The sequence below is a fragment of the Myodes glareolus genome, chromosome 6, assembly GCF_982192425.1.
Source record: "Myodes glareolus chromosome 6, mMyoGla1.1, whole genome shotgun sequence".
NCBI lineage: Eukaryota > Metazoa > Chordata > Mammalia > Rodentia > Cricetidae > Myodes > Myodes glareolus.
Genome location: NC_142031.1, coordinates 96,374,572 through 96,391,607, shown reverse-complemented (window position 1 = coordinate 96,391,607; position 17,036 = coordinate 96,374,572). Strand labels below are relative to the sequence as shown.

The 17,036-nt window shown below is 45.1% G+C and overlaps 1 protein-coding gene across 2 annotated transcripts in view; it reads right to left on the bottom strand.

Annotated features, from left to right (window-relative positions):
• Positions 1-17,036, bottom strand: part of Xdh (xanthine dehydrogenase) — a 64,456-nt gene that overhangs the window by 35,171 nt on the left and 12,249 nt on the right. For both annotated transcript variants that reach the window (XM_087907356.1, XM_087907357.1), the window contains 7 exons: positions 14,411-14,537; positions 13,379-13,440; positions 5,692-5,760; positions 5,287-5,373; positions 3,960-4,101; positions 1,415-1,507; positions 803-954 (listed from right to left, as the gene is read on the bottom strand). In XM_087907356.1, the coding sequence (XP_087763482.1) occupies positions 803-954; positions 1,415-1,507; positions 3,960-4,101; positions 5,287-5,373; positions 5,692-5,760; positions 13,379-13,440; positions 14,411-14,537 (732 nt within the window). The remainder of the gene's footprint in view (positions 1-802; positions 955-1,414; positions 1,508-3,959; positions 4,102-5,286; positions 5,374-5,691; positions 5,761-13,378; positions 13,441-14,410; positions 14,538-17,036) is intronic.

Sequence of the window (17,036 nt, the reverse complement as noted above, 5' to 3'; positions counted from 1 at the left end):
TCTGAATTGTTTTCCTTCACCCAACCATTTTAGTTCTGAAAGGATTGAGGTGAGTTATCGCTGAGGCGTAAGGAGTCAGTAAAATGAAGTTCAAGATAGAGGTCAAGGAAAAAAAGGACAACTCAGAGATGAACAATCGGTTTCTTTTGCAGCTGATTGTTCGGGCAGTTCAACAATGGAATAAGATAGAGGTTCTTGTTACCGAAACCAAGGAGGAAAGACAGTGTGAACTGGGAAGGAAACTTTCTCAGAAGCACGCTTAGGAGAACTGGGGGACACAATGGCCTTTTTCTGCCTCTGTGTTCATTCCTCTGAAACCAGAAGTGGCACGTTCTTGGACAGGGTAGGGGCTTGGAAGTGTTCTGGACTATTCTGTTTTAACTTTAAAAGCAATTTTCAAAGAATAAAGTGAAACAGGATAGGCTGTCTCCCAACACCACAAACTGTATGAATCCCAAGCGAACCAGGAACCTGAATGGTACTAATTACAAACCAGAAATTTCAGGCGACTGACAGAACAGGCAACCAACGGACCCCTCCCTCCCCTGGAGGGAGCTCTGCGCCTCTGGTTCACCCCTGAACTCTGAAGGGACCCAGATCTGGCTTCTCTGACATGGCTCTCATTCACTTGCTGAGAATCTTGGACAACTTGAGAAAGAGGGAGGCAGAACACTGGGTCTCTTCAACCTTGAGGAAGAACTGTGTTTCTCAGTGACCCACAGACCACCTTTGTGAGTAGTACCCAGACTTATAGAAAATCTGATCTCCGCTCCTCCTCTCTGCCGGTGACCCAAGGACTCACCGCCACAGACTTGACCTGCTTGCCAGCGAACCAGCGCAGCTGCTCCAGCACGCCCCTGAAGACCTCTGTCTTCTGTTCTGGAAGATTAGCAACTGCATCCACCAGCACATTTTCTACCAAAGTAAGGGGGCAAGCGGCTCCAAAGGAGATTCCTGTAGATACATGCCGGATGTAAAGTCACTCCTAGCTGGAAAGACCCATGATGTGCAGCTCTTGTGAAACTGGAGCCAGGCTAAGTAAGGCTTCTATCTTTATAGGGCCCAGAGAAGTGACGTAACTGATGGACTATGCTCGTACCTCTGGATCCTATAATCAACACACTTTCCTATAATCCAGTAGTTCTCAACTCAATAAAATCAAGATCTCTGGAGGTGAGTTCTGGATTAAAGGAAGAAAAGCAAAAGCACACAAACACTATCTCCATCTCTCTAGTTCCACCTCCATGTGATCCAATATGTCATCAGGACCAAAGACAACACCAAGATTCTTGCAGTGTCTTGCTAACACTGACGGCATATACTCGGGATGGGAGGTGTGAAGGATACCTCCTTCCCAGCTCAACCCCTACCCCTGTACCAGATGGACTCCAGGGAAAACAGGGGGCAGCCTTACCCTCAGGCCCATGCTTCACTGAATTCAGTTCAGGGATCCAGGCTGGGCAGACAATCAGAGGAAATAACATCTTCTTAAACTTCATTTCAATGCCTTTGAAAAATGATAAACCTGGGTTAGAAACGTTAGCAGTTTCCCATATCACACACAGGATGCACGCACATTTAAACCAGGAGGTTTGGAAACAGAACAGATGAGGAGGGACTAGGTCAGTCATAATCTCTGCCTTTCTCTCAACAAATAAAAAAAATGAACTCGGATTCACTGCAATATGTTGTGCGATGGCGTTTGAAAACACAGGACATTAAGGATTGTCTAAAATTCTTTCAAGTACTGATATTTGAACTCACTTGATAGTCTTAATTGCCCTGTGAGGGACTGTATGTTTCTTTTTATGATGTGGAACCTGAGGATCAGAAATGTCCAACATTTTAAAAAATGATTATTTACATGTATGTATGTAATGAAAGTATATGAATGACGTGAAATATCAAAGGATAACTCTCCTTCCACCAAGGGTCCCAGGGGTTGAACTCGGGCCTTCAGACTGATGTAGCTAGTATCTTTTCTCCACTGAACTATCTCATTAACCCCAACTGTTTTGCTCAAATCCACAATTAATAACAAGCACATATCCCATTGTTAGGGGTGGGATATACTAACAAAAATGTCAGATCCTTAAAGCCAAAGAAGAAAATGAGACACACAACTTCAAATCTGTCTTCTGATCTCCAACAGTTCTGTCTGGGTTCAAGGTGAGTGGCTTGGTGGGGCAGCCAGTCTCTGTCTCCACCCCAGCTAATCACTAGAAGCCTCTGCTGATGCGGCTTCTCTGCCCCCTCGGATCCAGATGATGCGCTGTCTCTCTAGGTCTCGCCAATACCATCGCAGATGGGGAATCAAACAGAAACCCCAGCTCTCCATCTTGATGAGGCTTAGAGCTTCAAAGGGCCAGCCTGCTTTGAGGAGTCTACTCCCAAGACAGGACACAGACTGGCACAATGAGCTCCATCTTAGTAAGGATTTTTCTAGACTCCCGCTCCTCGCAGCCTGTACTGGCTGTAACCAGGTCTTTACTTTGTGCAGTGTGTGTATGAGGAGGGAGAAGTAGAGTATATGGAAGCGGTCTTGAGAAATTATTTCTAATTGTGGAGCTCATAAGATCTTATTATAATCCAGAGCACTGCCTGACTCACAGAGAGAAGCAAGCCCAAAGTCAAAACATCACCAAAGATCCTTCTAGACAATTCAAACCATGCTACCCTTGGTCCCTAGAACTCTAGTTATATAAAAAAGGATCTGAGGGACACAACCATATGGACAATAAAAGCACCAACCATCGTGAATGCTACTGAGCCACAGCCTTCACAATCATACTACAGAGACATGTCTCATACCCTAAACACAGTGTGTCCCAAAGTCACACATGGGGGCCTTTGTACCCCATTTGTGCTTCTGAGGACAGAGTCAGTACTGTGCTCCATCACTGATCCAAGCAAGGCTCTCCTGGGTGGACTGGGGATCCAACCAGAATCAGAATTTAAGGAGTTGAGTTCCTTCAGAAACCAGAGCCAGACTCCAGGCAGCTGTTTTGATTTCTCAAGCATTGCCTGTCAACCACCTCTCAACACATATACTACACATACATATACATACACTACGATACACATACATACACATACACCACATTACGTATACATGCACATACACTATACTACACATACATACACATACACTACATTATACATACATACACTACACTACACATACATACACATACACTATACTACATATACATACACATACACTTCACTACAAATACATACACATACATTACAACCGTGAGTCCTTGGGTTCAAATCCCCAACACCCATGTAAAAAACTAGGAGTGGCTACATATACCCTTAACCCTAGTACACTGTGGGGCTTGCTCAGCTTAGCTCCAAGATGACTGAGGATACTGTCTCAACGGTATAATGCACCACATGAAAGAGCAGGACTCGCCCTATCTTCCTTTGATCACACACACACACACACACACACACACACACACACACACACACACACACCATTTACAGACCTCTAGCATTGATCAGACACAGTGGCCTGAATACTTGACCAGCATTTTTCCCACCTCTCCTAGACCAGGAAAACTGTGAAGGAAGGAACTTTACCTCTTAGATTTTTGTGTCCCTAGCTCTTCCCAGAAATTGGAAGGGACACAGTTGGCACTTCAGGGATGTCCACAGAGAAACTCAGCAAGTGTAAGGATCACACCTGATATGCAAGCAGCCCTCTGAGATGTTATACCACCCCAAACACAGAATGAGACGTCAAGGAACCTTTCCTAGGTTACATAGTAAGGGATTGGACCAGGCCTTCCTGACTCCAAAGCCAATGTCCTGGGAGCCCATATGCCCTGAGTTCAATGGGCTTCCGGTGAACAGTCAGTGAATCAATGCATAGAGAGTAGGGGAACACTCAGGGAGAAACTAGAGGGGCAGAATGAGCCCAGTAATGCTCAAAGGTCCCAATGAAGTCTTACCTATCTCTGTGTTCCCCACCACCAGTTTGGCATCAGGGTGCTGAGCTTTGAGGTCGAGCAGTTCCCCCATAGTTGAAGCCTGGATCCAGGTCACACGCTCCCCTTCAAAACGCAGCTGCTTCTGGGGAGTGTCTTTCAGCCTCTGGGAAGTATAGTTAGCTTACTGTACTGTCTCCTTTGTACCATCCTTCCCCCGAGGAATCATATTAAATCTGCAGTGGGATCAGCCTGTTTACTGACTTGTCTAATACCGAATTGAGAAGGAAGAGTACATGCCGAGAGAAAAGTGAGGATTGCATGCAGTTTCTGTTGGCCCTATTCAGAACATCATAGCACTCTTGAGAAGAGCTTGGTGATAGAGGCACTCTGAGCCTTGCTGCTGCCACTGAAAGAGCAACCTGAAGATCAAGGCTATGGTACCTGCCAAAAACCACCTGCTAGGAGGAGCCCACGCCAGAAATCTCAGATTCGTGGCACAGTGGACACGGAGTGGGAAGGGTTAAAGGTCAGGAGGACAGGTGTCCAAAGAGCACAGTGCATGCGGAGGAGGCCTGAATCTAGCACATATGAATGACCCTTGGTGGGGAGAAATTCCAGGCATCAAACTGATAGTGTCTTCAAGGGTTCACAGTCCAGGGAAGGATAGGCCAGTAGCACTGATAATCTATCCTCTGACCTTTGAGCCTTTGAACTTTCAGGAGCCTACATCTCCAAGAAACACCGGAGAAGGCTTGAGTCTTTCCTTGCAATAAATATAAATGAAAGTGAGAAAAGTCTGCACGAGGACGTCTCTAGGACAGAAACTCAATCCATGTTCATGTCCTTCTAGTGCAGCTCTGTTTGGTTTCCTTTAAAGAAGTCTGATGCTTGTAGGTGAGAAATAGATGGCTGATGAGTTCACACAGAGAGCTAGCCAGGAGGTCCACAAACTGATAGAGTGTGGAAACGGATATAACGATATCATCCACAGATAGCATCAATAACAGTGCCTGCGATTGATAAACACTGCATTGCAGAGAACAGTGTCTATTCTTGTGGGGCTCAAAGTTCATCAAGATACACAGACATGGAATCTGTAGCTGTATGATCCTTGTAAGGAGAAGCAAAGGATGGGATGGGATGGGATGGGATGGGATGGGATGGGATGGGATGGGATGGGAGCGTGGGACAGAAGGCCTTTATCTCCTCAAGATGGCAGAAAAAGGAAGAAGAACTACGCTGAAATCTAAGACAAAATGGTGCAAAATTCTCAGCAGCCATGTAAACAAAGTAGAACCCAGGAGCTCACAGAACAGGTATTTGACTAGACATCCCCAGTATCACCTACCAGCAACTCTGGGGGAAAGATGGGCTCCTGAGTGGGATCTAAGGGCTTGAAATCCTCTGGTTTGAATAAAGATGTTGAGGGAGCAACCTGCAAGGAGAGAATAGCAAGTAGCAGATGCTCAGACGCATTGACCTGGCTCTTCCTCCAGGTGAGCTTGTTCCCAGAAGAGGACAGTCAGCTCCGGGAAGAAGGAACAAGGAGGCCTTGCCAGAGAACCCAGAAGTAATGAGTACCATGGCACCTTCAACATATGAGCACCACGGCCTCTCATCGTTCCTTCTTCCAACATCACTGCCAAGGATGTGGAAAGAGCGTAGCAACTCCCCCAGACCCAAGACTGCCTCCACCGCTAGGCTTCCAGAAGCAGAAGCCCCCCCCTGCCCCCCCACCCCCCACCCCCGTTACCGTTTGGTCTTTCATCTGGTTCATGCAGCAGTTTGGGTTGTTCCCACTTCCTCCACAGCACCCGCCATCCTGAGAAGACGACACATATTCACATAAGAATATTTTCAGTTTCTCAGAACCTAAGGAAAGTCAGTTATCCTTATACTGAAGCCCAGCTCTGGTAATCTCAGCCTGTATCAACGAGAGAAGCTTGGCGTATCCCATCCATTCTGCCTCCGTTTGTTGGGCTGAGGTCCCTGCCACATGCTCACTTCACTAATGCGGATTAAGGAAGTCTTTGGAGAAACAGGGAAATTTTATTTTCAAGAAAATTTCTCTATTAAAGCTAGGTTCTACTTTATGAGAATATATGTCTATACCCACTTTCCTTCTTCAGCGTTGCTTCCTTAGGAAGTCCCTAAGGGGGAAAAAAAAATCTTACCACTTCTCATAAGACACAAGAGGCTCTACTTTTAGATCAAATGAGATTTATGGTGCTGGACTGGGAGTCTCTGCAGCTGGGGTCTTTGTCAGACCCTGTTATGGATGTACCAGTCTCTAAGATGTATTCAGCCCGTGTGCCCAATGATCCCAACTACTTACTGTGTCTTTACCCCAGAAAGCTAAACACTCCCCTCCTCACTGTGACTGGGCTCTGGAGAAAGGGCATAGGTCACTTACGGAAAACTACTTCCTCAGACCTCTCAGGGTGTCTGTGGCAGAGCCCAGACAGAGACTGCTGTCTCCCTCAGCTGAGGGAAGTGTATGTGGGGTGTGTGTTCACCTGACAGATCCAACTGAAGAAAGCGGGGGAGTTTCCAAAATCATGAACCTGACGTTAAGAGACAAATGCAGGGGAACTCAGTCTTTTAATGTAGTGGGTCCTGAAGGAGTAAGCTAGGGGCAGGCAGCCCTTCTGTGTGTGAATAAGGGGGGATGACTTTCCATGCTAGCCTTTCCCCAAAGAGGAGCTTCAACCCTCTACCTTTTTCCAAAAAAGCCCCAAGAAGGCAAAGGGTGTTGAAGGTGTGGCTTTTGAGAACATGGAAGCACGGCCAAGAGAAACATTTGCTAGTTCGTACCCTGTGAGTGTGCAGCTCTTTGTGCAGAGCCCTTGGGCATCTCGGGTGTGCACACCAGATCTGCTCTGGCTATTCCACACACACAACCTCTCCCATCTTGCCCTTCTCTGTGCTTAGATGGGAAGAGAGGTCCCTTAAGGTCTCTCTCAGCTCTCTTCTTGGATTAGGAATGATGAAACTGCATTCTCAAACTTTCTGGAAGCAAGAGGAATTTGCATAGAGCAAAGCAACGCCTTACTCACCTAGTTTCCTTGAGGAAAGACATATGTTATACAAGCCACTTTTCCCAGACAACCAATGTGCCAACATCACACCACTTAGATCATTTCCCGTGATAACTCAATGGTGTATTTGTGCTATAAATTATTGTGAGGTATAATAATGAGTCACTCAAGGTCTACTGGAGTGAGGCTGACTTTTTCCATCCACACCCTTCCAGGCTCTCTGCTTTAAGAGGTAAGCAATAAGATAATTGACTAAAATACTAAAAAACTCGAGAGAGAACAATCCTACCAACTTAGAATTCTGTACTCTCGGGGACTAGTGTGTAAAATGTTAAATAGAAGAAAAGAGCACAGTGACACACACACACACACACACACACACACACACACACACACAAGTGATCTCAGTGCTTAGGACACAGAGGCAGGAGAATCACTACGAGTCAGAAGGAGGAGGTCCTAGGTACAACAGCCAAATCAAAAAGACATAAAAAAAACCTTCATGTGGAAGTTGGTCATAATCGTGCATGCTTTTAATTCCAATGCTTTGAGGCAGAGGCAGAAAAATATCTGTGAGTTTAAGGCCAGTATGGTCTAAATAGTGAGTATCAAGATAACTAGGGCTCCGTAGACAGATATTGTCTCAAACACCCACCCACCCCACCCCCCAAAAAAAACAAAATAAAAGAAGCCTTAATGTGTATGTAGATAAGAGTAGGGCATCAAAAATTTCAAGCTACATTTTAAGTGGTTTAAACTGAAGAGAATTAAACAGAGAAGTGCAAGGACAAACGTTTTAAGTAGAGATGGCAACACTATTCCATCGGAAATAGATAAATCCCGCAGACTGAGAAATCAGTATGAACGTAACTAACATCACCTTCCTCTTGTGTGTGACTTTGAGGAATCAGAAGCTGAAATAACGTGTGCAAAGGTAAGTCAGACATCTTCTTTGACAGGTGCTAATTATAGACTTCATCACTAGCACATTACTTGTTCTAAAAAAGACATTTTTTCCCATTTAACAAGCGTTTATTCTTGCTTTATGGGGAATGGCCTTTGTTGAAGCCAATCTGTTTAGCGTTTGTTGGAAACCTCGAGATCAAACCTCAGATTCAGACTCAGTGTCACCAAGATTTAAAAGTCAGGGCGAAATCTGATTCAGAAGGGCCCTTCCAAGTCACGTCTGATTATTTTTGCTTGGTTCACACATCTCCAAGCACGCATAAATGCCTGTAATGAGAGCGGTTACATCCGCATCTTCTACCACTTCAACAACAGGCAGAACCAAAGCTATGAGATAAAGACTAAGAGAAGTCGTTGACAGTGAGGCTATAGCATCAGGGTCCTGAAGACTGGAAGTCCCATGGAACTGGCATTTAACATTCCACCTGTTTGCAGTGTTCACCTCCTGGAGCTTCAGGTGCTAAGGGCAAGAGCTGACACGTGACCCTGCTTTCCAGGAAGCAGCCGCGATGGAGATGATCTGGAGATTTTCCTATGTCCCCTTCATTAGCCTCCTGATGTTTACTGTTCCACAGTTGCCATCTTTATTTGGTCTAACTTAGCCTTTTGAATCATCTCGTTCCTCAGACAGGCCGAATCAAAGCACACTGCTTTCACTGAGTTTCTTTTTAAGAACTAGATTTTGCTTTGTTGATTTATCTCTGTGGATTTCCTGGTTTCAGTTTCACCAATTTTCTGCTCTAAATATTGTTTCTTTTCTTCTGCCTCTTGTGGATTTAATTTACCCTTTTCTCATTTTCCTAAGGTGGAAGCCACATATTGATTTTTAGATTTTTTTTTCCTCTCTCCTAGATTTACGTTCCCTGCTCTAGATTTCCCTCCAAGCAATTTGACAAAATATCTTTTGAATTTCATTCAGGTCAAAACAGTTTTAAATTTATTTTGGGATTTCTTCTTTGCCCCATCTGTTATTTGAAAGCATGTTGCTTAATCTCACAGAAAGCATTTTTGGAATTTCCCAGCTATCTTTCTGCCATTGGTTTCTAGTTTAATCTCACTCTACAGACATTGTGGAATTGCTATTATTTTTGATTTGTTTTATAGTCCGGAATGTGATCTATCCTGGGTTCATGAGAGCATGAAAAAAGTCTTTTCCTGTCATTTCTGGTCGTGGTGACTTAGAGACTTCTGTTATATACGCTTCATTGATAGTACTGTTAAATTCACCTGTGTCTTTTCTGTTTTTAATCTATCTTCAGGATATGGCAATTTCTGATATACTAGTGATGAAATACCCACTTAAAATATTAGAATACTTTGCCTTTTCAGTTCTATAAATTTCCATTTTATTCAATTTATTTTAAAATTTATCTTAGAATTTCTTCTTACTGTGTTCCGCTCCTAGTTGCATACATGTTAAGGGTCTCTGTGTCTTTCTAATGTGACTGTTGGACTGATGAACTCACAGCAGAAGTGTCTGGATACCTGGACATGACCAGCACTAGACTGAACCCACCAACACCCCATCCTGAAGAGAGGGGGCTCACGAAACCCACCCTTCCCTGAGGAATTGCAGGCAGCTAATAATGGCTGTGGTGTGGGGAGCCATAGTTCTCGATGGTGTCGTTGCTGGTAAGTTTTATTTGCTTAACAAACCCTCACCCACGCTTTAAAAAAGGATCTGTATGTCTTCTTAAAGCATCTGTCCTTTTATTGATCCGCTAATGATGGGCCAGAAATGACTATGTAGCCTGGAATTACTGGCTTCAAACTTGGAGTCATCCTCCTGCCTCTGCCTCCTGAGCACTGAGATTACAAACGTGAACTGCTGTGCCTTTCTCCTCTGCTTTAGTTTTGAAGAATAGTTTCACAGAGTACAGAATTTTAACTCAGTGGGATTTTTTTTTCCCCTCAGCTCTGTTAGTATATCCCTCAATTCTCCTCTTGCTTGTGTGATTCCTTACAAGGCCAATATGACTCTTAGCTGTATGCTTCTACAGATCAGGTGTAGCTCTGGAGCCTACGAAGGACTGTTCCTTTAATTCTTATTTTGTGAAGCTTGTCTTTAATATACTTGGAGTGAACATTGTGGGAGAGGGTTGTTGTCAGTTTGGTTTGGTTCTTGTTTTATTTTGTTCTTTTTTGGTGTTTTTTTTTTCGTATTGTTTTTGTTGTTGTTGTTTGACATTGACCTCAGTGTTCTCTGAGATACCTGGTTATGTGGTTTGGAGTCTAGCATTCATTTGGGGGAATGCTCATTCGTAGTTGCTGAACTATTACTCCTGCCCCTGGCTTTCTCCTTCCGGCATCCCCTTTACATGCATGCTACACTCCCATGGCTCCACGGTGCTTGGTCTTCTGGGTTTTTATTCCCCTGCTCGCGTCTTCTCTTTGCTCATTGGTCTGGAAGTGTACATTTTCATGTCCTCAGTCTCAGAAATGCTTTCTTGAGCCACACCCAGTTCACAAAGGAGCTCACCAAGAGTATTCTTCATTCTGTTACTGTGACTTTGACGCTAGTATTTCCTTATAATTTCTTTATAGAATTCATATCACTCTGTTTACATTATCCATCCATTATTGCTTGTCTATTTTTTTACATTAAAACCTTTAGCATAGTAATTATATTATTTTTAAAACTCACGATTTCATCTTTCTGACACCTTTTTCATATGATTGTCTCTTGAAATTGTGTTCACCTCTGTGTGGGTCTTGTGATTTTTTTTTAACTGGAAAGCAGATAGTTGTACTGAAATGAGAGGACCTCTGTCAATATGCCTTCAGTGATGTATCGGGGTCAAGGAGAAATACTTTATAGCTCTAAGCTTAATGAGTCTGCCCCTACACTGTGAATTCCACAAGAGTCTTTCTGGAGTCTATTCCTCCCTTAGATGGGTCAAGATGGCTGGAGGGATCTGAGGTTGAGAATGTATCTTCTTCCCGGTAGGGTAGGCTCCAATATGACATGACCTGAGAAGTAGAGGCTCTGGTACAATAGCTTTATGTGTTTCTTCTTTTTCAATAATTTTTGAGACTGTAATATAATTACATTTCCCCTTCCTGCTCATGTGTTTCTTCTTGCGCCTGTGATTGTCTGCACCGTCCCATCTGTCTTCAGCTTGAGGTGCAGCAGCTGGTTCTTGAACTTCCCTTCCCCCAGAGGACCAGAGAGGGGCTCTTCATTACCTTTCCACTGTCTGGCTCTGCTGTGGTGCTTAGCATGGCGTGGAACCTTCTAAGCTCCTCACACCCCAGAGCGGGCAACAGAAATCCCACTTCTGCCTGTTCTAGCGGCTTGTCCATTCTCTTCCTCTCTGCTGGATGGGATGCAATCATTCTTGATGCCAACCATATGCCCAACTCTGCCAGACTCTGCTCATGTATGCTATGTGGGGGCAAACAGGAAATCCAAGCTCCATGCAGCCATGCACAAAAGTAAACAGGCTATGGTAAGAATCCTGGGGGCCTCCGCGCAGGAACTTGAAGACACTTCTGCATGCTTGCTCGGTGCCAGGCTTTTGGGCTGCTTAGAGCTCTCAGCTTAACGCAGGAAAAACTGGGTCGAGAGGGTCAGAGTACTACTCCACGGTGGAGCCATGCACCATCTCAACCGGATGAGCCCTGGGGAAGAGTATTGTTGTTGACATTCTTCTTTTTTGAAGCTCTCTCAGGGCTCTTTAGATTAGACATCTTTGAGCGGGCTCCTCAGATGGGCATGCAGAGACAAGCTGAACAATCCTTGTTTCTCAGAGAAGTCTGAGCAATTAACAAAGACCATATGGCAGATAAGGGAGGGCGCTGTCATTTAAAGCGCCCCTTGTTGAGGGCCGAAGTTGTACTAGGAATTGTCCTAAAAGCTCTGCAAGAGGTACTTGATTTTTTTTCCAAACTCTGGTCATTTATTGCTTCCTTTCAAAGACTTACTTTCGACTAGCCTCAGAAACAGCGGGAGCTCTCAGCAAGAACACATCTCTTGGCACTCATTCCTGGTATTTTTCTTAGCTTTCTTTATTAGCTTCCTTCATTCGCTTGACCAAAAGTTTAGCATATTCTGCAGCCTCCTCATTTTGCTTACTGCAGTATCTCTTCAGTACAATATATCAGCATTACAACACAGGACACATGAAATAGCAAGACGCTGAATCTTGGGTACTTTGGTTCTGGGCTTGCCTTCTTTGCGTGAGGGCTTTCTGGAAACATATTGGTGGACTTCTTCTTTAGAGAGACTGAAACACTTTCAGACTCTGCTAACCTTTTTGGGCCCCAACTACCAAATTGCAGTAGCATCTCTCAGTCCAGGAATATCCTTCTCTCCTCTTTTTGTCTTCAGTAATCAGGTTGAGACCGCTCAGTTTGGCACCCACAATGCATCCCTGAACCGACTTGCACTTCCTCCCTCCAGTTCTCCTTGGTCTATAACGAGAACTCCCCTTCCTCAACAGTAAATGTACCCTGGCATGAGTCAAGACACATTGCTTGTCATTCCTACCACTGAGTCTGACTGCATAACCCTTTCATTTTTCACCAGGAGCATTGGTAGCAACAAGAAGTACTTACTTTTTATAAATACTACATGGTAGACATTATAATTTCAGTCTCTGAATCTAACATTCCCATCGTTTCTACCTAGCTCAACCTCCACACTCAGTTTCCTGGGTGTGGTGAGACATTGCCTGTGTTTATGAGGCTCTGTTTCCACCTCCACTCAACTTTCTTGTGTTATGCAAACCCAACACTTTGTCCCAATGTGCCCACCCTAAAGGTGAGTGAGAAGCTCCGGGTGTCTCACATCTCCTGGACCCATGATCAAACCGCAATGAGAAGGTTTGGGTGAAGTCGGGATTCTCTTAACCCAGAGTCAGGCAAAAACTGAGGGGGGTAAGCCAAGAGCAGAGGTGCCAACATTCTGTCCTCACCATATGGGCAGGTATGTGTCTGTGCTTACACAACCAGTGACCACACACTATGGTTTCAGACAAGAGGTTTATGAACTCCGCAGGGGTTCACGAACTGTCTAGAGATCTAATTATCAGCTTCACAAGGCCAGCAGAGTGCCAACTGTGACAGCAGCTAAGAGAGGGAAGGAGGAGGGGGGCCAGACTGAGCCAGGCAGGGATGCTTTTAAATACCACATTTGGCACCTGTGCAGGCGGAGCCTGCCAGTCTCCAGGGAAAGTGGCCAAGCCTCGAGGCATTATGGGAAGGTAGCACTTGAGCAGTGTGCACCTCCCCAAGAATCTGAGTTACACACCTTCCCAGCAGGAAATCCCACACTATGAATAAGACAGCAGCATCTGTTTGCCCTAGCACATGTCCCAGCTGGAGGACTCACTCACTCACTTGCCTCATCCTCCTTCCCTATAGACCTGAAGTCCTTGGCACCCTTCCCAATTGGGCTCTCTGCAAGTTCCTGCTTTAGGGCAGGGTCCCACTCACCCTGGCGAAGGTCCGGAATCCCTGGAGGATGGGTCTGTAGCCTGTACAGCGGCAGAGGTTTCCTGCAGGCCAAGAGGAAAGTTGAAGTGTCATTGCTCTCTCCAAGTGGTGAGGGGTGTGACCTTTGGACACTCCATATCTCCTGCCTAGAAGGTCCTGTTCCTCAAAACACCCACTCTGATGCTCTTCCAGAATGCCCAGACCAAGTACACACGGGCCTTCCTAGGGTGTCTGCTCACCTTCTCAGCGTGTCTCCCAAACTATGTCACCAATATGCTCCCGCTTTAGAATGGAAATCCCTGGAGGAAAGACTCCCATCGTTCATCCCGTGCCCCTTACACTCCAGATGGTGTGTAACAGGACTCAGTGACGTCTGAACAGATGACTGACAGGGGTGCTGAATGAATGGGGAAACTTCTGGACTCAGTTCTCTAGAGTGATTCGATTCCCCCTCACAGGAGAGCAAACAGGAAGGCAACAACCACTGTGACTGGGCACCTAGCCTATCTTCTTCCTGAGTGCCAATCACCCTGAGAAAGATCACGTGAAGAAACCGTGTTTTATGAGTATCTAGGCCTGTTGTTCTTAACCTGTGGGTCACGACTGCTTCGGTAAACCTCTGTCTCCAAAAATATTTATGATTCATAACAGTAGCAAGATTACAGTTACAAAGTAGCAATGTAAATAACTTTATGGTTGGGGGTCAGTATAATATGAGGAACCATACGAAAGGGTTGCAGCATTAGGGAGACTGAGAAGCACTAATCTAGTCCGTTTCCCAATTGTCAATAGTCCTCCACACTAGCTGTCCTGGAACATGGCTGCCTCATGAAGGATAGGATGCAGATATCCCAGAGAGCAAGAACCAACATGGATAACCAGGAGAAGATCTTGGCTACCTTATTTCGGCAGCCAGAGCTTTCCAAAGAGCAACACCTGGTATTCCCTGACCATTCTTGACTGTCACCATGTTGACCTGTTCAGAAACCCATGACCCATCCCACTCCCAGGGCTGTGCCTGAAGGTTCACACCTTGGAAGGCGTTCTCGATCTCCTCAATGGTGGGCTCAGGCTGGTTTCGGAGCAGTGTGTACATGCTCATGACAATACCAGGAGTGCAGAACCCACACTGGGAACCATGACTTCTGGCAATTCTTTCCTAAAAAAGAAAAAAAAAAACAGATCAAAAAAAGACAGATGACCCATGCTTGTGTTATCAGGAACCCCTCACTGCAGCTCCGCTGTAATTCATCTAAAGCTATTGGGGGTCACCACCAGGTTACTAAACCCCTCTGAGGTACAGGTTCCTCATCCCATGACTTACAGCCAACGATTTAAAACCACGATACATAGAAAACGCTTTCCTTTCTTTTCTTTTCTGTATTGTCCCCTTTCTTTCTGTTTGCTTACTAGTGACTGACCCTAGAACTTTGAACATGTTAGGCTGGGTCTCCATCACTGAACAATGTCAACAGCCCTTTTTCTATTTGTTTGTTTGTGGTAGTGTCTCACTGTGTAGTGTAGGCAGGCCTTGAACTTGAGGTCCTCCTGCCACAGCCTCCCAAATAGCTGGACTATAGGCACAAGGACGACCTTAAACTCCTGACCTTGTACTTGGTATTCTGTAGGCATCCGTCAGTATTGGCTATTATCAGGAAGCAGTGGCTGTTCTCACTCAGGGGACTTAGGAATCTACCCAGGTTCACGCATCTTAAATAGAAGCACTGGGCTGTATTATTTTGCCTACGCGAGCCTGCTGTGAAATTCAAGCACCACTACTGAGGGACCAGAGTGTGTCCTACCCACCAGTACATTCCTGGGTTGCTGAGTGAAGGTACCCTCTGAGCACAGTAAGAACCTGAGAATTGGAACATGAGCTAAACTAAGTTTACTCTCTGCATGGGAATCACAAAATTCCCACCCAAAACTGGTAGGTGTTGACTACAAGGTCCCTTTCCTCATCTGCATGATTTTCTCCTTTTTCTGCCTCTTGAGAATCTCTTTTGGTACTCAAGTAAAACTCACAGAAGTTATAACATCTATATCTACAGTCTATTCATTAATTTTGTGAACCCAGACTATAAATCTAGCATGCACTAGGCATGGAAAAGTCCTATAAACAGAGAAGAGAAGGTACACAAAGTCCATACTGTAACAGGATAATACTGATAAAAAAAATGAAGTAAGAAAAATGTCATGTGGTGTAGAGAATTTGTGCAGGATGACATGGTCCAGAGAGACTGCTATCTACTGAGCCTGGTCAGAAAAGGCCTCTCTAGAAAGTATCTTGAGTCTGACTTCAGTATCACAGTCTCTGGATCAGGGAAAAAGATCAGTCAGCAAGAAGGCCCCACACAGAATGAGCATGGCGTGCCAGAGATTCTGAGAGAATATGGGCGGAACCTGCTGGTGATAAACACCTTGGCTGGGAAAGCAGCTCCTCCCAGGCCAGGGCAGGATATGGAACTCTCTCTGTGTGATGGGAAGCCTTGGGAGATTTCAGTGAGAAGCAGTATGATTAATGGCTTGACAAAAAAAAAAAAAATTACGCTGGACCACTGGATAGAAATTGCTTTCTCAAAGCAAACACAGAGATGGGGCATTGGGATATGGTACACCCAACCAAACAGATGATGGCGTGGGCCGAGTTTTGCTCAGCAAGAGTGAAAACAGATGGGGGAAATGTCATAGACGGCTTGGGCCGGAGAATGGACCACACTTCTGGACGGATGGGGTGTAGTGTATGAGAGAATCAAAGTTTACTTCTAGATACTAATCTAGAAAAGTAGTGTGGATTGTTTTGCCATTGGCTCAGGTAGAGCAACACCCAAGAAGGAAGATATTATGGGCAAAATAGATTCCTAATAAAGTTGAGATCAGACATTTTTACAGTATTGTCAAGCAGGCAATTGGAACTGAGTCTAACTTCTGAGGAGGTGCCAGCGCTGAAAGCGAAATGTGTGCACCGCTTGCAGGCAGTGTGAGAACGGAGAAGGGTAGGACTGAGGCCTCAGCCTGGATGCTGTAGCAGTCTACAGCTGAGTCAAGGCGTCAAGTGATACCGACGGAAGCTATGGGAAAACATGGGAAAGTCAGAAACCAAGAAAAACAAACAAACCAGGAGTAGAATCTGGTCCTGTTGTTTCTATAGATATTAAAATATTAAAAAGAGAACAACAAGAACAAAACTTTGTGCTGCTGGAAGGGAGGGTACAAAGGCCTGTATTGAAACTACTCATTTTTTATTTATCTACAAAGACTACAACAGGCCCCAATTAAGCTCACACTTCCTGCAGGTTGGGCAGGTTTATGGGTGTCCCCTCTTCCTGCCTAAGAAACAGCCTCGCCCTGCTCTGACCTCACATAGGATTAGAGGCTCCTCCTGTGAAACAGAACCTGTTTGCTCATCTGGAGGCCCCTGAGCCTGATGTCATGGAGGGAGACCAAGGAAGAAGTGACCTCCTGAAAGACATTTCCTCAAGTGGTCAAAAGAGGATTAAGGCCTGGGTTTAACACTTAAACCATCTCTGGTTGCAATTTTCCAAAGAACTCCGGCCTTAGTTACTCCAGTTAAAAAAATCTGTCCACTGTTCTCTGCTCCCACCTGTTTCTACTTGATCTAAGAGCATCCAAATTCTCCCTTCAAACCCCCAGATTT